We start from the raw sequence: 21,771 nt of genomic DNA, 5'->3' as shown, positions 1-21,771 counted from the left end.
AATGAGCTGGTTTATTTGATTATTCTGGTCTAACTGCACTGAGTTTGAATAGGCACAGATGCCCATAGCTGGCCCAAGTGGAGCAGCCAGGAGCCTTCAACAGGCACACTATGGAGGGGTCTAAGTGTCACTATGGGAATGAAACCCGAATAATTAATGTCTGAGGGTAGCTATGAAAAGTTTGGGCCCTAGAGAGTCACCTCCGATCAGTAATTGCAACCATAAAAATGCTCCTACTTCATCAATTTCTAACCTATCCTTGAAGCTCTGCCTTCTTAAGCTGAAACAGCTTTAAAGGCCGTTTGCTGAGTCATCACAGAACACCCTAGGTTAGAACTTGTTGGCTTAACCTGGGGTGAAAATAATTTGTTTCACTTGGCTGCATGTTCAAGAGGGCACATTTGTGGTTATTCTGCTCTACAGTCCCTGCCCCATCCCTGCTCTGGATGTCTCCTGTGGCTCCTTACCACAGGGGATGGTGCGGCCCTGGATCTTGTCTGCCCAGTCTGCGAAGTAGTGTAGGGTTTTCACACAGCTTCCTATTTCCATCAGATACGTATTAGCAAATATTTTCCCACCATTTGTTGCTTCCATGGTCTGAAAAACAGATCAATCCTTACATTTAAAATTCTACAAATATTTTGGATTAAAATACGTATGACCAATATGTTGAATATGCACTGGAGAATTTTGAACAAATAAAAGTCTTAAATTATCTTGATTAATTTTCTCTTCAAAAATGAGAAACTCAAAAAGAGTTATAATAACCTGTGTAGAGGATCAAATTGCACAATCTAGGTAAGATGGCTGGGAGATAAAAGTTGCTAAACCAGAGGGCTCACTTCATCTCATGCAGAGTGTTTTCTGCTCATCAGTATTCCAAGAGTTGGCCACAGTTCGATATACCCTGCTGTGAGAATGGTGTGGGGTCCCCTTGGTCAGGTTCAAACTGAAATAAGATTTCACCTTGGAGACAAGTTAGTGTTAGTGATCTTTAATGAGGTTTCAATGATCTTTTTAGCACTCTGGTGCCTGAGGGAGGAGGATCACCGCAAGTCCATGGCCAACCTGGAATACATAGTGGCTTAAGGGCAACAAGACCCTGTTTCAAAAAGCTCATTTTAATTTTTGGAATCCCCATGAATATAACTAATCTACTGATGTAAGCGTAACATCTGGATCTTTCATTCATGAATTTGTTTCACTAGAAATTTCAATTATGGAGCTAAGGTGAAATAAGACTTATTCTAGTGAAATATTTCAGATACGCTCACAAAATGAAGGAAGAATCTCAGCAAAAGTTCAGAGTCACATAAGTCTGACAAACAGTACCATATTCTAGAAGATTCACACTATAGGCTAGCATGAAAAGCTTTTTAAAAGTCTAGGGTAAAGGAAAAAAATTTCTTTAAATGGGGAATTAATAAAGGTTATCTTATAAAATTAGTTGTGGTAGCAGAAGGTAAGGTCACCTAGAGCTAGTGAGCAGATGACAACTTAAGAATAACCCCAGGACTAATGTCCTACAGGTCCTCTAGAGACTATGTCTTTTCCTTTTTTTTTTTTTAAATAGTGAGCATGAAGTGCCCACGAAAACCAATCATGTTGCCAATTCGAAGAGCTTGACCTTTGCATCCAGCATGGTCATACTCACTGACAGCAGTAGACGATCTCTTTCAAGTAAGTCAGCCAGCTTGTGGAGGAGGCGGCCCCTCTCTGAGGCATCCATAGTGCGCCATGGAGAGCCAATCTGAAAGGCTTGTCTTGCGGCCCGCACGGCTTTATCAACATCTGCCTGTAAATCAGGGAGAATTCAGTTCAATGCGCTCAGCACACTGGCAGAGCAAAGCCAATAGCAATAACCCTCAAAAACAGCTGTAGCTACTCATGAGCAGGTGTGGCGTCTCCATGACTTCCAAACCTAGTACATTCTACACACTCAGCTATGGTAGCTGCACTGACCCCTGCTGAACCATCCTTAGCACAATGAACCCCTCACTCCTGACACCTTGATTTCCTAGAATGTAAGTGTTAACCATACTTTACTAGTCATTCTCATTTGGGTGTTTACCGTATTCTGGGAACTGTTCTAATAACTTTACATATGTTGATTCATTTGATTCTCAACAATATCTCAGGGCCAACATGTTCTTTTTTAAAAGATGAAGAAACACAGGAGAGGAGAGGGGAGATTTGCTCACAGTCAGTAACTAAAACTGGATGAACTGAATTTCAGTGAAGCTTGTCTAAGCATGGATTTCCTGCTGTTCGCCATACTTTATATTCCTTTGGTAACCTGCCCCAGCTCTCAAGCTGCCTTCCCTCATGATTATGTCTTATTTTCTAAATCAGGTACACTGCTCTACTCCTTTCCTAATCCTCCTTCGTTTGCACTTTCCTAATGGAGCGTTGTGCAGACCTCTTCTCTGTTCTACAAAGCATACCTCTAATAAGTATCACTATTCTCACATTGCTACTTTGTTGCTCCACAAATCAACTGCAAATACATTGAATTTCAATATTTCTCTCACCCCATTTTTTTTGCATAGGATTGGTCACCCTGCAGAACTTCACAAATTAGAACAACCAGTCAAGCTACTGGGTTGCAACTTTGGCACAAGATATAATTCCTTTTGAGAATTAGGTTGAGTAAAAGAAAATGACTCTTTTCTCAAGTTGCTCTCAATTAAGCTGAACTTTATTTAATAATGAAGGCTTCATTTTAGAGACTCACAGAACTCAAATGAGTATGTCATCATCTTAGACCGCATTCAATTAAGAAACTTCCAATCCACAACTCTAAACATTAACTAGCAGATAAACACATGTTTAAATACAGATGCTCCTTGACTTTTCAGAAGACTGAATCCCCAGAAACACAGTGTTATAGTCAGGGGTTGTACACAGAGAACAACTAGGATTAGGACATGGAGTTTATAATATTTTTATAATGGTCACTGGGAGTTAACACAGGAAAATACAGGAAATCTATCCGCAACACCAAAGACATAGATTATTTAGTCAAGAGCCTAAACCCCATGGCAATGTCCCACATGAGTCCAGATAAAAACCCAGAGCTCAGGACAATGCCTCCCCCGAGCCCAACTGGAGGTCCAGAGCCCATAAGAAGGACTCACGTCAGTCTCTTATATGGATCCGTGCTGGAAAGACCCAAGGGTCAGTGGTGGAAGCCAGAAAGTCTATGTCAGCAGGATGAAGGAGCTGTTCTAGTGGGATGAGAGTTTTACGCTGGAGCTGAGAAGTCACACTCACAACAAAGACCAGTGCTATCCTGAAAGGCACCACAGCGGTTCTCAGTGACACAGAGGCCCTGAGCTCCTCCTCCGACAAGCACAGTCGGGTACGTGCCAGGAAGCAGCGTGATGAGTTCATCCTGGAGACCAAGCAGCACATGTCTTCCCCTCTGGAGCCAGGAAGCAATGCTCGATGTGAGGACCAAAGCTTCTCCAGGAGAACCAACAGCTCAGACAGCAATTCATAGGAGAACCCACAATGCCTCCTTAACACCTCAACCCTCAACACCTCCCTTCTTCTCCACCTATTTATCCTGGCAAACCTCCATCTTCGCTCAATGCATGCTGATGTAATCCAGCTGGCCTTAAGTTGACCACCAGTTCTCAACCCTTAACACACAGGTAACTACTGTGAGTCAAAATACATATAATAGACCTGATCTAAACAATGTCACGGTTTAGCCTTCCTTGCCCAAATGTGCTCAGAATGCTTAAAGATGCCGTGAGAGAAAAGTGGTGAATATTTCGCTTTGTCTGTTTAATGTTGAGTAGTACTGATAGTGTACAGCTGGGTTGTGGAGCTGACTGAGAGCTGTGCTTTGCTGCTGCTACCCTGTGTTGCAGGACAATATTGTTCTGCTTAGTATTGCCAGACTTGGGCAAAACATCAAAATTGAAAATTGAAAATATGGTTTCTACTTAATGTGGATTGCACTAGCACCTTACTAAAGTTAAAAACTGGAAGGTGATCTTGTGTAAATTATGGATCATCTTTATTTAAAACCAAACTAAAATAATTTGGAGTAAGAGAGAGTTTTTTTAGAAGCATAATAGTTTTAATTGAGTGACATCAAATACAAGCACATTTCCTTTTACTGTAATTCATGTCACTCGTGTGTCTCACAGTAAAACTTAGAAGAATGATGAATATATACAGTGAAATATATGGCTTTATTTCTTGTGAGGTTGTGAAAAACACACACAGTGCATATTTTGAGCATTCAGTTAATCATATTTTTTATGCTTTTTCATTGCTTTTACCATAAATTCTTCCCTTTTCCAATTAAAATCAGAGAGCACTGTTTAGGAAAAGAAACAGAGAAGCAAACCACAAGAATCTGCGGCTGCCAGCAGGACCTGTGAATACCATGGCTTATAAAATGCATGCAGTTCTGTGTTTGAACAGCTCTGTGTGACACAGCTTTCGTTTCTGTCCTTCTGCTCATTGTTCTGCCATTGGTTGTAACCAAATATGGGCTTTCAGATGTGTCCTGAGCACCCCAGAAGAACAGGAGGAACTGGCTTCAGGACAATTACTCTGTCGTGTGAAAAAACACATCCTTCGAGAATGCTGCTAAAATAAAGATTCTTGTGGCTGTGTCTTTTTAATTGTATCTGGCTTTCTCTTACAAGTTATATTTAAGTGTATAGGAGCATAAATAGTGTCAAGGTAGTTAACTTACAGTTTTGGAACAAGATAAACTTAGATTTATACTCAAATTCCTCCTTATTAGGTAATTTTTGAGTCATCCAGCCATCCATACTGATCAGTCACTCCATCTATCCATCCATCCATCCATCCATCCATCCATCCATCCATTCATTCATATAAAGATTTCCATGCACAGTCCACCATATAGCATTCTTTTCACTCTGCTAATGGCTGGACACTGTATTGAAGAGACTGTCCTTTGGAAGGACTTATATCTAAAGCATCACCTCACCATTTATATATCATGAATAACAATTATTCCTCTATATTCAAGAGCAACTAATTCCATGGACCCCAAATCCATAATGTGGAAGTCTTTTATTTAAATTCACACAGTATCTCATATACATACATTTACACTTTAAATCATCTCTAGATAACTGTAATATCTACTATAATAGAAATGCTGTGCAAGTAGCTATTATGCTATATTATTTGGAGAATAATGATAAAAATGTCTGTACATGTTCAGAATAATAGACCCACCCTGTTAGGAATAACTCTGTGTTTGGTGTCAGCAACAACCTGATCATAGGCACAGAAGATGTACTCTATTCTAAGGTGAAGCGTTGTATCACATTTTTAAAGTTTTTTTTTTCTGTAAAATCAAAGTAAGTGTCCTCACAGAGTTGTGCTGTAGATTAAGTGAGGTGACCCATGATACTCATTTTTTATGTGAGAGGCATTATGTTAAATATTTCTGGACAGCTACAAGTATTATTATAATCTTAGAAGTCGAAGTAGCATTAAAGTACTGTAACCCTCAGCAATTCTAGTGTATCATAATATATTTTCAGTAACACCCTACTCCTGCACCTTCTGTTATTTTAATCTGCTGACAGCCTGCCCTCCCTGCGTTGCCTGTTGCTACCCCAGTGGATCTTTTTCATATAATTCTATCTTATCACTTTCTTTCTTAGTGTTTATAACTGTTCTTTTTGCCTACATTACCAAGGCCAAACTGCCCAGGTCAGGATTTTTGGACCTTGAAATGCCCTCTGACTAGGATCCTTATCAACCCTGGGTTGCTCCTTGCCAAGACAGTTGTATCAGCAGAGTCTTTTGTTTTCCTAATCCTACACTTTCTTAGCTCTGAAATATTCTAATATCACTGAATCCTCACAAGACTAATCAGGCTTGATGATAGGTAACAGGACACTGCTGAGCTCAAGGAACTGGGGTACGTTCTTTATAGCCCAAGTTACTATAATAGTTTTCATGGATCTTGTTTCACGGGTGAGTAGAGCCCAGGAACACGAAAATTCAGCAGAGCGGAACTAAAGTCGGACTCCAGTGTAGTTCTGTAGCTCTGCAGAGTTTTTCTAATGTCCCCTTTACAATGAACATTTACTGCGCATCTGTGTTATAGGCTACATTTCTTTTTATCCTGGGCCTACTGTAGGCAGTTAATAAATGCTTCATAATTTTAGCTATCTTTTAAACCTATCATGTTACCCTTATATAACTTCATTGGCATTTATATTGTAAGTGATATTTTATCTGATTCCATTCTGTAACAAAGGTTTTACATTACTCAAAGCTGTTAGGCATACAATATTGTTTTTGATTGTTTGTTTGTTGTTCTTTCTTTCTTTCTCTATTTTTTTTATTCAAGACTAGCAGTTTCATTCCAGCATGGACATTTTCAGGGGTATAATTTTTTAATTAACCAGGAAACAATTTGGTACATTGAGTCCAATTTGCTAACAGCAATAACGCTGCTGCTTAAGACACTGTTTTTTTTTTTTAAATAAAGACCCCAAATCTGAGTGTATGCAAACAATTTGAATGATGATAAGCTGTCAAATTCCTCCTAAACCCGGATAAGGAAGAACTGAATCCTTCCATGGCTCCCAGGTCATGTATTTCTATAGTAAATTTATTCACAGATTAAGAAAACAATGATCAGACTGGTTTTAATTTTATCCTTGTCATAAACACTTACTCTCATGGCTGTTTACTTTTGTCCCCACCAATTATTTGTTAGTTCTGCTGTAGTACCAGAAGCAGTTTTCAGGATTACTCCATACAGCCTAGAAGAACCTCTGAAGTGAACCCGATAACCACCCACTACTCACTTTGCCTGGAAACTCCATTTGTGCTCGCCCTTCCTCCTTGCTTTGTGATAGCACTGAAAGTCCAGTCTTAGTTCCTTTCTGCTCATACACTCAGTCCCTGAAACTTCTGGCTCATTACCTAAAGAGTCAGTTCCACAATACTAGGTTTACTATAAGTAGGCACATTACAAGAACAGTACCTATATAGAGGGTTATGGGCAAATAGAATGTTCTCTAATTACACAGGGAAGACTTGAGATGGCTTGAAAGAAGTATAAAACCCCATAATGACTGAGGCTTTAAGTGCCTGGCACTTTTCAATAACCTTATCAGCAATATGATCTTGAGTAATTATTCAGTCTTTCTACTCTATTTTATCATCAGATAGAAATACAAGAAAAAACTGTATCTCCCCCTTAAATTTGTATCTATAAGTATTAAATTAATGCAGCACTTTGAGTTAAGAATTGCCTAAATCAGTTGTGTTTTCTTACTATTTAGGTAGAAGGTATCTATACTTTTAACTACTTATTCAGCTTGTCATTTTCAAGGTATTGATCATACTAATTGACAGATTTTTAGTAAAAGAAATGTATAATGTGTTATTGAATATAATGTCCAAACATCATATATTAGCTTTAAATTTTTCATGTAGCAAGTTAAAAAGAACTCTTTTATAGAAGGATTTCTCTCCTCTTTCAAATGTGATTAATCCTTTATTGTACCAATTGTTTGTATCATAAATGCATTAGGCACTATGCAATTGAAAAGCAGGGAAAATTATAAGAAAAAAATAATGCTGACACCTGACTCTAAGGGTCATCATTATTTAGAGACAACCCAGTCTCTTCACAGGCCAGGACTGTCCCAGGAGCCCCATGTCCAAGCCACGTGTTCACTTTTCAATGTGGTGGGAGCTTAGGGCCGGTGAGAGGCAGCTGAGCCCGGCATGAAGCAGAGCTGGATTCAGAAACTCACCTTATCCCCTTCTTCCACCTCACAGATCACCTCTTCGGTTGCAGGATTAATGACGGGGAATTTCTTGCCACTCACTGAATTATGCCATTCGTTGTTGATGAAGATCTGTGGGGATGCAGACAAAGGACATCAAAGAGGATTAAAGCCGCACCTACGGCAAATGTCTATGAATTTAAACTGAAGCATCACACAATGCCTAAAAATTTTTTCCTACCTAAAATTTTTCTGTTTGTAACTGACATTTTACATACAAGCACACATACAAATACACGGGCATATCTGCACACAACAGTACAGTAATATTTTTTAAGATACATGAAGGTATGTCTTAGTGCTTGAAAGTACAGACTAGAGAAAACAACTTTATGATTGCTGTTGTTGCCTGAAATAGCAGGAATATGAGACCAGAGCAGAAGCTTTGGTCAGCTTGATCAATTTTCCACTTCAAATTCTGAGCACGACCACTATGGGATATTTAATTTGATATCATGACTGATTACTATCTGATGCTTTATTTTGCTTTTACAAGCTAGTTTTGGGGTGTGATTTTTCATGAAATTTTCTTAGAAACTGTTGGCTAGAGGTCTGTATTTTATTGATTTGTTCTGAATGAATAAAGGCTGTCCCAGCTGAGAGCTCCTGTTAAATCAAGTCATGGATCAGTCCAGACAATGAAAAGGAGGTTGGTTTGTGATGAATTTTGATGTCCCAGTAAGCAGCTCCTATATTCTGGATCAATGAGTGCTTTGCAAATACTAATTTTCAAGTCCTGAAAACTCTTTGAAGTACAGAAACGAGTTCATGAATTAGCCCAGAGTCTATATTAGTAAGCTAAGAATGAGAGCGGGAGACTTTAGGGCAGGACGCAGCAGTAGCCTCTGAGTAATGAGTCACTTCTGTGCTTTCATGAGTAAGAGAATAGGAATGAGAGAACTCGGTGTAGATAATATGATGGCTGAAGTGGGGCCAGGTATTCTAACATTATTTTCTGCTCCCGAGTTCTGTTTGGTTAAAGGAATAAAGGCTACTTTTCCTTAGGGAATTTTCTAATTTATTTATCTTCAGGTGAGATCAGGTGCTAGATTGACTAGTAATACCAATGATGCGCATGGAAAAAATGTAGAATTTTATTCTGTGTGGACTATTTGGAAGATTTGAAAACCATCAGTGTGTCATTTATAACATCTCAGTTTCAGCTTCTGCACCTCTGAATTTGTATTTCATTAACAAAACAGTTTGATGTTTCTTTACCTTTTATTGGATACAAATAATTGACAAAGCCAAATTAAAGAATACCCTTTTTGTAATTAATAAGATTATATTCTGTTCTTAACAAACACTAGCATTCTGTCTTTACTCTCATCTCTTCACTTCTTATTTATTGTTTTTCTCATTATTTGATCTATAAGGCAATCATGGGTAGCTACTGAGTCTCGAGCAGTATAGACTTTTTTTTTTTAGCATTATGACAATATGAACTAGTTCATTTAATTTTGAATCTCAGAAATTAGAGAAATATGAAACCATACATATTCACTCAGACATGCATCCTTACACAGTTGAATCCCGAATGAATTGAAACATCATTTCCCAAGGTTTAAGTGAGTTGTTGTGCTAACTAAGTGGTTCCCTCAAATGGACTCCATCAGCTAACAGGACCCCACAGGCATCTCTGCTTCCCTCTCACAAGTTCCTTCCCTCTTTCACTTTCCTTGTCACCTTTTGACAGCTCTTCACACAGAGCTGACCCCTCTCTGCATGGTCTTGTGTGGTCTATTATCTTGGATCTTTGCTCTTCCTTACTCTACCCGGTCCCCTAATTCTCTACACCCTGGAGGCTTATCTTAAAAATGCCATTTACTTAAAAGGAGTCTTCCTAACTACATCATCAAAAGTTAGCTCTTCCTGTCCTATTCTCTCAGCTTCATCTACTTCCTTTTAACACTCATCATAAATTGAGATTAAAATATTCCCTTAGTGACTTATACTCTGCCTCACATATCTTCTAGGAATAAAATCTCTGGAAGACAGAAATCAAATTGATATTCATGTGTCTTACTGCCTAGCACAGAGCAATCCTTCAAAAATTTGATTAAATGAAGGATTGTGGAAAATGGGAGAAATAAGCAAAGGGAGAGTATTTGAAAATTCATATGGCCTGAATTTGTGTTTGTAAAAATTTAAAAAGATAGAAGGGTGGAGGGAAAACAACCAACAGTTCAAATTGTGTCTAGTGATTAATATTCAGTGGTGAATAACTTTTCCTATGGCAAATATATTTTTAGAATTAAACTTACAAACAAATCAGAAGTCTTGCTAGGCAATGGCTTAATTTAACCAAAGTTTAATCCCAAGAGTTGAACAAATGTAGTACACACTGAAAATTTCCACTTCTGCCTCATATTCTTTCCCCACCTTTCATCTAAAGCAGAAACCTTGCCGCCTTCCGACTTTCCCTATTGTTCTCTTTCTTTCCTCAAGTGTAAAAGGGAAATAGTAACCTCCTTGGAGGGCCGCTGGGAAGGAGTCAATGGAATCATTATAAAGAGGTTAAACAGTCTGTGCGTAGCAAAGCCATGAATCCCAGCTATAATGATTTTCAGTGTGTATATATATGTGGAAGATGTCACTGGCTGATGAATTTTTTTTCTGGCATGAGCGGACTATCATTTAATGAGTGAAGATGAATAATCACATTACTCCTTTTGGGATTTGAAAGTTTTGGATTTTCTATTTGTCTTCTCTCCTAAAGTAAAAAATTGTATAGTAAAAAGAAGAGCAAAGATAAAGTTACCAAGTGCTGTACGAAAATACTTGAAAAGCATTTCAAATCCCGGATAAACCCTCTGAGCTCCTCTCCTGGGTGACATTTGTCAGGTGGGATGAGACTGTGCAGGATCAGGTAAGCAAGGGTGACACCAGACGGCACTTGTGGGAAATTGGCCCAGGAAAGTTGTCAAAGAAAATCCTGAAAAATTTGGAAAGGATTTGGGAAACTCTTCAGGACTAGGATAGCTAATGTTAGCCATCTGTTTTCCACTTGCCAGGCATTGTGTTCAGTGAGGAGTTTATCCCATTAAATTCATTTAATTCCTTCATCAACCTTAGAAAATTGGTGTTTCTATAAAAGTCAGTTTAGTTACATTATAAATTGTCAGATAGCAAGAGAAATTGCCTGACCTGGAAACAGGTGATCACTGCAGTGAAAAGAATTAAAATAATAGGTAGGAGGACTTCAACCAGGAAGGGAGCTCTTGAGGTGAAGTGGAATGAACCCTTCCTACATTCAGAACCAAGTTGGATGAAAAACATTTAAACATGTTACATAACTGGCTTTCCTTTAAAATTGGTTTTCTTTAGGTGGATACTCTTCAGTGAAATAAATTGGACACACATGTGCAAATACTGTATTGTGTCTCTGGTGTAAGAAACTGAAAGTTTAAATACAGACCAAAATGTATAATGGATATTGTGAAATTGGAAGAAAATGTTCAAATGGGAAGGGGAACAAAAGCAGAGAGGAAGGGGGAAAAGAAGGGAGGAAGGGACAAAATGGGACAAGTGGCATAAAATGAAAAATAAACAGCTTTGTAAATCAGGAGAGCAGGAGAGGAGTTGAAAGGCGTGGGTGGCAGATTAATTTAAACTAGTGTAACCTGAAGTTCTCCCAGGGACTTTATGCTGTACTAGGCCATATGATTGCTCAGGAGGAAATCTTGCAAATGCATCTCAGTGGAGTGTGACTGGGAAAACACAAGATGCTTTGCTAAGAAGTGTTCTCAGGGATGGTAAATATGAAGATGAGCGCTGGTCACTGGAATAAAGAACTAAGTTTTCACTTCTGTGTACTTTGTCCTTCCCGCATCCCACTTCTGCTTTTTGTAAAGAAAAGACTCCAACAAAAAGTCAGAGAGAACTGTAATGGAGGCTTCCATTAAATAGACAGTATCCTTCCCATCCCAAAACTTTGGCTCTCTCTTTTGTTTTTAGGACCTGTTTCCTCATAGAATCCAACAGAACAGATGGAGGAAAGTGGGAAAAAAGGAAAAATCAGGATGTGTCATGTACAGATACAAATTTACTATATTCAATGTGATCATTCTGTACATTTAAAATGTACCAATAAAATTAATTAATTAAAAAGTGTTTTCCTTTAAACTCTGTACACTGAGTAACTGCTTTTGAGAGCCTGCATGGCCATTGGTCATTTTAAAGTCACGGAACCATTGTGACAGGTGGTCATGTGATAGCTTAGTGAGTCTCCACCTTCTGCTTATTCATAAAAACTTCAGCACACAATATCCCTGTAACCATCCTCTTGGGACCCCACCCAATCAGGATCTATTTTTCTTCTTACTTCAAATAAACACTCTTGCATCTTCCAGCTTTTTGTCTGTGATTTCATTCTTGAATTTCATGAGTTCATGGCTAGGCAGACTGGGGACACAGAGAATAAGGTCACACCAGGAAACATGCCCAGTCTGGGGACCAGCACCATGTGTGGGCCACTGCCGTACTGGGAAAAGACAGAACCCAGTGCCTTTTGGAGTGCACACTGGCAAACAAGAAGTACCAATTGCCCTTCCCCCACCCCATAAGTGACTGGCTCATCCAGAGAAACACAGGCTGTGATGATAGCTATGGAGGTGAAATGCAATTGGATGCCTGTGGTGCTTTGGTGTTTCACTATTACAGGTCTAGGGCCAGTGGTCTGATCATGGGTTCAGAGGACAGCAGTATACAGTGTGGCATCTAGGGGGGAATCTCTTGAGGATTGCAGTCATTGTTGACTTCCTATGGTCTTGTTTTGAAGTCCTGTATCATTTTCACTGCTTTGTTGGGTTGAGTTTCATTCTCTTTTGTTTTGTTAAATTATGTTAAATCTGATGGCACGAGCAGCTATTTCAAAGATAGCAAGATACATTATGGTAGCGATTTGGGATTTGTTATTGGCTTGTTTTGAAGTCTTTTATTGCATTCATTGTTTTGTTCTTATTGTTTCTATTTTATTCTGCTCTGTTCAATTTTTACTATGTCTGAAGTTATCTTCAGCTATTTTGAAGACATCAAGGGGCATTATGATAACTATTGTTGATTTCATAATATTTTGAAGTCTTATATCTCTTACACTGGTTTGTTTTGATCAATTTTATTCTGTTTCATCCTCTTTAAGATAATAATAATAATTAAAAAACAAACTGGCCTCTCAGAGAAGTTCCTTGTTTCAGCCTCCAGAATCTCAACTTCTGCTAAAGTTTGTTGATCTACCTGGAGCCTTAAAATCATACCATATTTAAAATTTATTTAAGTCTTTGCTGTCCAATCTTTGGGGAGGTTGTCAGCCTGATCAGTCCACAATAGAGAAGTCTTTGAATTGACTCCCAAAGTCCTGCTCACTTCAGGCACTTGCCTCACTACTGTCCTCCTTTGTGTGAAAATCAAACAAATATGGGCTGCGTGGGGAAGCTCTTTGTCTCAACTTACACTGAATCTCAAATTCTGTAAAAGGGTTTGACCTACTTGAGGCCCTAAAAATCATGCCACCTGCCTCTTTTATTTAAGCAGTTAGCTGTCCACTCCTTTAGGAGACTGAGGCTAGGTGAAGATCCCGATAGAAAGTGGGGCCTATTTCAAGATTTTTGACTGGTAAATGAGGTGGTGGTGCCTTTACATCTTCTAGTGTATAATCCACGCATCCTTTCATAACAGGTTCCTGAAAATACCGCACATTTACAGTTTTAGATTTAAAGACATTTTTTGGCATATCTCTCCATTCTGACTCATAATTTCTTTTTGCATTTGAAGATCCCTCTGCTCAGGACACTCAGTTAATCTCCATAACATGTTTGCCCTAGTGGTATAGAGACGGCTCTCAATTATCTGGACAAATCTTCTTTCTTGAAATCCTATAATACATGCATGACATCCTCTTCTGTGCTCCTTCTGAGAAACTCTGAAACCAGGGTACTTAGCCCTATGGAGCTTTTTACCCAAGAGGAATAGAAAGTTTCTTGATCTAAGAGCAACTTAGTGGCTCTTCTATAAAATACCTCATTTTAATCCTCTTCGAGAGAATTTAAAAATTATAGAAAAAGCATATTGCACTAATTACTAGCTTTCCCCTTGTAAAAACTTTAAACCAACTTAAAGATATGTGGGGGCATCCCAGCCCATTTCAATCTCTAGAGTCTAGGTTTTGGTCTAGTGGCAAAATACCTTTATCAGTTAATAAAAAAATCTCAAAAATCTAATAATTCCATTTTAACTTGAGAACCAAGCTTTCAGAAGACTTTTCAAAAACTCAAACAAGCACTTTTATTCACTCTTCTGTTACATATTTACATAAGGCAACATTTTAACTTCTATGTTTCCAAGAAAAATAAAATCACCCTGGAAATCTTACCCCAGGACCCAGGGCTGACACAGTGGCTAGTAGGATATCTAAGAAGGAAACTGGGCAGAATAACCAGGCAACAGGGCTCTGGGGATCTTGGATCTGCCTGCAGCCTCAATTCTGGAGACTGGGCAGCCTGGGGTGAGGGTCTTCACACCATCTTGGGCCCCGGGAGGTTAAGATCCTTGCATCCGTGGCCAGGGAGATTCACAGATTCCTGCTGCACATGACCAGCTCAGCAGGTCTTGAGCCGGTCTACCCACACCTCTAGAAAATCCTCTCTCAATCTGGGGGACTGGGTGGCCAGAGTCCCAGGAGCCGAGGGCATAGAAGAGGATTTCCAACAGGCCCAGGGGAAGCCTTGGAATAACACTTGGAACATAAAAATATAGGAAAATGACAAAATGAAAGACCAAAATACAATCTCAAACCTCAAGCCCATCCCAAAAAAACCTTAGGAGAAAATACATGCCATAAACCTGAAATAATAGTAACTGAAATAAAGAAGCAACTATGGTAAGTTTTAAAATAATTCAAACTAGAAATAATCTCCCAGGTAAAAGAAGAAATGATAAAAGAAATGAAAGAGATGCTCAACATATCTAAAGAAGACACAGTTAAAAAATTGGGGGAACTAAACAAAAATATACAATCCTGGATGAACAATATAAGAAACAAACAGAATACATAAAGCAGATGCAAAGAAATATAAAGGAAATCAGAAATTCCATTGAAAGTTATAAAAACTACCTCAATGAAAGTGAAGATAGAATTTCAGACCTCGAAGACAAGATTGCCGCTAGTGAACAGGAAAGGAAAGATCTTTTAAAAATAACAAGGAATCAGGAAATAACAATTCAACAGCTGCAAGATGATGCAAAGATAACACAAGATTGATAGGCATAAATGAAAAAGAAGGGGACAACATAAAGGATGTCGAGGATATTTAGACAAGTAATAGCTGAAAATTTCCCAACATGAGAATGGAAACTGACATCAGGATCAGTGAAGCATATAGAACTCCAAATAGCCATAACCAAAATAAAACTACACCCAGACATATAATAAGCACCATCCCAGAAATCCAATATAAGAATAGAGTATTAAAAGCTGTCAGAGAGAAAAGAAAGATCAGTTATAAAGGAAAACCTATCAGAACCACAGCAGACTTCTCAGTACAAACAATAAACTCAAGAAGAGCATGGAGTGAAGTATTTCAGAATCTAAAGGAAAATGATTTCCAACCTAGACTGATATACCGTGAAAAACTGTCCTTCAAAATCAATGGAGAAATAAAATACTTCCATGACAACGAGCAGCTGAAGAACTTTATGATCACCAAGCCAACCCTGCAAAGAATACTGAAAGACAGTTTAGATATACATAGAGAAAAACCACTAAGCAAAGCAGACAATTAAACAGAACAGAAAGATAAAGATTCAACAGCAGAAAGATAACATGTCAAAAATAAACCAATATCTAACAGTTATAACCATTAATGTATATGGGCTCAATGCACCAATTGAAAGAAACAGACTGGCAGAATGGATCAAAAACAACATCCAACCATAGCTGTCTACAAGAAACCCATCTAACCCAAAAGGATACTCACAGACTGAAAGTCAAGGGATGGAAAGCAATACTTCATGCAACAGGACCACCTCTCCCCCCAAAAAAGCAGGGGTAGCTATTCTGTTTGAAGACAATGTGAACTTGAAACCAAGAACGATCAGAAGAGATAAAGAAGGTCACTACATACTGGTTAGGTGAAAACTTCAAGAGGAAAAGATAACAATCTTAAATATATATGCACCAAACTCCAGAGCAACCAGTTATATAAAGCAAGTATTAATAGAAAAGAAAAATCCAATTAGCAATAACACAATTATAACAGGAGACCTTAACACACCATTGACACCAAAGGGCAGATCACCGAGACAGAAAATCAGCAAAGAAATAAAAGAACTGAATCACACCTGTGAACAAAAGGACTTGATAGACATATACAGAGTGTTCCATCCAACAACATCAGAATAAACATTTTTCTCAGTAGTACATGGAACAGTCTCAAAAATAACCATTTCTAGCTCACAGAACATATTTAAATAAATGCAAAAGAGTTGAAATTATCCCATGCATGTAATAGAATCATAGCGCCATGAAACTAGGAATTAATGATAAAAGAAACTACCAAAATTCCACAAACACATGGAAACTGAATAACACACTCTTGAGTAACCAGTGGGTCACAGGGGAAATTAAAGAAGAAATTAAACAATACCTACAAGCAAGCAAAAATACAAATACAACTTACTGGAATCTGTGGGATGCAATGAAAACTGTCCTCAGAGGAAAATTTATTGCAATGAGATCCCACATAAGGAAAACAGAATGAATACAAATAAATAACCTGATGCTATACCTCAAATATCTAGAAAAAGAAGAGCAAGTCAAACTCAAAGCCAAAAGAAGGAAGGAAATTATAAAAACCAGAGCAGAAATTAATGCAATAGAGACTAAGAAAACAATCCAAAGAATCAATGAATCAAAGAGTTGGTTCTTAGAAAAACAAATAAAATTTATAAGCCCCTAGACAACCTTATTTAAAAAAGGGAAGAAAAAGCTCAAAATCATGCAATATGAAATGAAAAAGGTGAAATCATTACAGACTCTGTAGAAATACAGAAGATCAACACCTATTTCAAAAACCTCTACTCTCATAGGTTTGATAACACAGAAGAAATAGACAAATTCCTAGAAACATATGAAGTACCAAAGCTAGATTAAGAAGAAGTAAAACTGCTGAATAACTCAATTTTTATTAATGAAATTGAAAATATGATTAAGTCCTTACCTACAAAGAAGAGCCCAGGCCCAGATGGATTCACTGCAGAATTCTACAAGAAATACAAAGAAGACTTAATGCTGACACTCCTCAAACTCTTCAATGAATTCAAAAGGGAAGTAATTTCTAAGTAATTCCTGGAAGCAAATATTACCTAAAACCTGAGAAAGACCCAACTGAAAATGAGAACTACAGGCCAATCTCCCTAATGAACACAAATGCAAAAATCCTCAGTAAAATATTGGCAAATAGGATGCAGCAAATCATCAAGAAGATTATACACCATGACCCAAGTGGGATTCATCCCAGGCATGCAGGGATGGTTCAACATACGTAAATCAATAAATGTAATCCACCATATCAATAAAGCCAAAAGTAAGAAACACATGATCATTTCTATAGATGCAGAAAAAGCTTCTAATAAAGTCCAACACTCATTCATGATAAGAACCTTGCAGAAAACTGGAATAGATGGTCTTTACCTCAATATGATAAAGGCCATCTGTGATAAACCGTCAGTATCATACTAAGTGGCCAAAAACTGCAGACCTTTACCTTAAAATCAGGCACAAGATAAGGATGCCCCTTATCACTACTCCTATTTAATACAGTACTGGAAACACTAGCCAGAGCAATTAGACAAGAGAGAGAAATAAAAGGGGTAAAGACAGGAAAAGAGGAAGTAAAATTATCATTATTTGCAGATGACATGATACTCTACACAAAGACTCCAAAACTCCATTGAAAGACTCCTAGATACAATAAATAAATTCAGTAATGTAGATGGATACAAAATCAATACTCAAAAATCAATGGCATTCCTATACACTAACAACAAAAGCACTGAGAGAGAAATAAGAGAAGCTACACTCCTCACACTAGCAACCAAAAAATGAAATGTTTAGGAACTATTCTCATGAAAGAAGTCAAAGATCTATACAGGGGAAATTATAATACACTGACGAAAGAAATTTAAGAGGATCTCAAAAAATGGAAAGACATCCCTTGCGCATGGATAAGAAGAATAAATATTGTGAAAATGGCCATTCTCCCAAAACTGTTATATAGATTCAATGCAATCCGAATAAAAATACCGTCAACATACCTCATAGATCTAGAGAAATAACTCCTAAAATTCATCTGGAGAAAGAAGAGACCCAGAATAGCAAAGACAGTCGTAAGCAACAGAGACAAGGCAGGAGGCATCACAATCTCTGACTTAAAGTTATACTACAAAGCAACTGTAGTAAAATCAACATGGTACTGGAATCAAAACAGAGCCGAAGATCAATAGAATAGATTAGAAGATACAACCATAACTAAAAATCACTTAATCAACTTATCTTTGGTAAAGGGGCCAAACATGTTCACTGGGAGGACAGTGTCTTTAATAAATGGTGTTGGAAAAACTGGCTCTCCATATGCCGAAAACTAAAACTAGACCCATGCCTATCACCATGCAAAAATTAAAATCTAAATGGATCAAAGATCTGAATATTAAAACAGAAACACTAAAGCTATTAGAAGACAAATTGGGTAAAAATCTTGAAGACATAGGAATAGGTAGAGAATTCCTGAACAGGAATCAAACCGCACGGGAAATACTTCCCAGAATCAATAACTGGGATCATGTCTTATTAAAAAGTTTCTGCATATCAAAAGAAATCTCCAGTGTAGTGAAAAGAAAACCCACAAACAGGGAAAACAATCTTAGTGAACTGTCCCTTAGACAAAGGACTTCTGTCTAAAACATATAAAGAATAAAAAAAATATCAGACCCCCTAAATTCAAAGATCCAATCCACAAATGGGCATCTGAGATGAATACACACTTCTCAGATGAAGAAATACAAATGTCAAATAAATACATGAAAAAATGTTCATCATCATTCCTCATCAAAGAAATGCAAATTAAAACCACAGTTAGATTCCATCTCACTCCTGAAAGAATGGCCAGGATCAAGAAAACCACCAACAACAAATGCTGGAGAGGCTGTGGGGAAAAAGGAACTCTCCTACACTGTTGGTGCAACCATTGTGGAGGTCAGTCTGGAGACTTCCCAAATAGCTGGGATTGGAAGTCCCATTTGTTCCAGCTATTCCACTTCTAGGTATATTCCCAGAAGATCTGGAAACATCATACCACACTGATATATGTGCACCCATGTTTATAGCAGCACAATTTGTAATAGCTAGATCTTGGAAACAACTTAAGTGTCCATCAACTGAGGAATGGATAAAAAAAAATAGTATTTTTATACAATGGAATACTACTCAGCTAGAAAGAATGATCACATTGAGATATTTATAAATAAATGGACGCAGCTTGAAACTATACTCATAAGTGAAATAAATCAAGCTCACTTATATAAATACCGAATAGTTTCCCTAGTATAAGAAATGGTAAGAATACATAAAAGTATGTAGTAATCATGATTCCCCATTATATTGCTTTGAAGCCTTATATTGTTTTCATTCATTAGTTGGAATGGTTTTATTCTGCGTTGTTTGATTATATTGTTTGTAGTGGTATGAACAGCTATTTTGAAGAAAACAAGACATTATAATAGCTAGTGCTGATTTAACATCGTCTTGTTTTGAGGTCCCAGCAAGCTTTTGTTCTTCTGTCTCCATCGATTTTATCAAGTTGTATGTTATTGGATTTTATTATATGTGATAGTATAAACAAAAATTTATGGACAAGGAAATAATACAGAAACCATTGTTTGTTTTCTGTTAGTTGGTTCTGAATACCTTGTAATACTTTCATTTTCTTGAATGGTTTTATACTGTCTTGTTATGTTTAATATTATAGTATATGAAGGTATACTCAAATATTTCAAGGAAAGAGACACTATGGTAGCTACTATTATGTCAGGTTGTCTTGTGGTGAAACACTAGGTTGCTTAAATTGTTTTGTTCTGACCTGTGTTGTTATGTCCTGTTTTATCTTAATCTTTTATTTTAAATAAAAAAAAATAACCAGGCAACGGCCAATCTGGTGAGGAACAGTGAAAACAGTGGTCTGAGAGGCTTCTAGGTCTGAGAGGCTTCTAAACAGCCTTAAAAAGGGATCTTACTGTTTTTACTTCTCTCAGTGAGACTGGAGTCTTCTGCAAAAGGACCTTACAGCTCTCCAATAACTGCCTTCTTCTTCTTCTTTTTTTTTGTCTTTTTCGTTTTTATCGGTACCAGGGATCAAACTCACGACTGCCTGCTTATAAGGCAGGCCCTTATGCCACTGAGCTAAATCCCCAGCCCCAATAACTGCCTTCTTAAGCATAAGACACTGTTAACCAAAGTCCACTAACTTCTGGTATAAGAATCTTTCACATAGAAAGGGATTACTTTACTTGGAAATATGTTAAGAAACAAATGAACAAAATGTTATCTTATACAGTTTAAAACCCATTATGTGATTAAGCCGCCAAAATCCTTTCTTGCATTTTACTTTTTAAAAAAGTAATTTACTTTACTACTTTTACTCTTAGGCTTTTTTTTAGACAGGGTCTCACTATGTAGTTCAGTTTGGCTTTGAACTCACTATGTAGACTGGGCTGGCCTCACACTCACAGAAGTCTTCCTGCCTCATGAGTGCTGCATTTACAGGCATGCACAACTCTGCCCAGCCAAAGTTGCATTTTACACAAGGCTTTATCTTTGTGTTTGCAAAGGGCTTCTCACACAACTCTACTTATTTTGGCCTTTTATGTTTCAGAAAGATGGATCTTATGGAAACCCAGGACAATGCAGCGCAGGCTAGTGGTACTCACCTTAGTGTACTGAACCTTCCAGTTAGCCAGGGGGGCAGGTACGGCTGGTTTTGCTGAGGACATTTCTGGTTCTGCTCCTGGAACACGGGTGAGGAGCTGGGCAATTTGATTCTGATATTGCACTTGGCTTACTTTGTTCCTTTTTATCTGCAGTAGATAAAGTGTATTTGCATGCTGGAATATGATTGGGGGAAGAGACTGGGAGTTAAAAAAGGGGCGGGCACTGTTTATTTGTACACCTAGAGCAGGAAGCCTTTGACTCTAAGCTTAAATCCTTTAGAAAACCAGGACTCAGGTATTGAAGTTGCATCTGGAGACAGGGCACTCTTTGCAGATGAACTGATTTGCAGAGCTGAAGCCTGTGATGAGGATAGGCAGCACAGCTGCTCTGGTCACCAAACCTAGTTATTTTTATTATTGTTTCTTGCTTTTTATACTCGTTATGATCCAGTGCAACTCTCCATCCTCTGACAGCCTTGGAACCAGAGAATCTGAGAATGGAAAGAGTCCGAAGGGGCCCTTGTTCTCAGCAAAAGATGGGAAGGAAGAGAGCCCTAACAGGTGTCTCAGAAAGGCCTGCAGCAAATCAGCTCATCCCCTGAGAACCGGGACCACAAGGGGGCACAAGAAACCTGTAGGTGCTACCTTATGCCAGCCTGCTAAATGCCTAATCATTCAGGTGTATTCCAGTGCTGGGTGAGTGCATCTACAGTGATTTCCGAAGCCCTAAATTACATGCATTTTCTGTGTGGATACAGAAAAATCAGCAGGGCTCTCAGGGCATGCAGAGCACAGTGACACACAGCACTGGGTCACCGCAATCAGTCATGTGACAGTGTCATCTGAGAAAGCTCATTAAAACAAAGGGGACCTCTGGTTCTGAAAGGTGTGTGTATTTATCAGTCACTGCTATAGACAATCACACAATAATTTTAAACAGGACTCTCAAAGAATTCCAATTCTTGGTGTTCAAGCGGGA

The 21,771-nt window shown here is 38.1% G+C and overlaps 1 protein-coding gene across 1 annotated transcript in view; it reads right to left on the bottom strand.

Annotated features, from left to right (window-relative positions):
• Positions 1-20,909, bottom strand: part of LOC100732581 (aldehyde dehydrogenase 1A1) — a 43,739-nt gene extending 22,830 nt beyond the window's left edge. The window contains exons 1-4 of the mRNA XM_005004746.4: positions 20,793-20,909; positions 7,782-7,886; positions 1,655-1,795; positions 468-597 (exon numbers count right to left, since the gene is read on the bottom strand). Coding sequence (XP_005004803.2) covers positions 468-597; positions 1,655-1,795; positions 7,782-7,886; positions 20,793-20,855 — 439 coding nt within the window. The 5' untranslated portion in view covers positions 20,856-20,909. The remainder of the gene's footprint in view (positions 1-467; positions 598-1,654; positions 1,796-7,781; positions 7,887-20,792) is intronic.
• Positions 20,910-21,771: the final 862 nt, after the last annotated feature.

Source organism: Cavia porcellus, unplaced genomic scaffold, assembly GCF_034190915.1.
Source record: "Cavia porcellus strain 051 isolate PalLab524CR breed Dunkin Hartley unplaced genomic scaffold, mCavPor4.1 scaffold_1, whole genome shotgun sequence".
Classification (NCBI taxonomy): Eukaryota; Metazoa; Chordata; class Mammalia; order Rodentia; family Caviidae; genus Cavia; species Cavia porcellus.
Note: the sequence above shows the minus strand (reverse complement) of the source record. Positions and strands in the feature narration are given on the sequence as shown.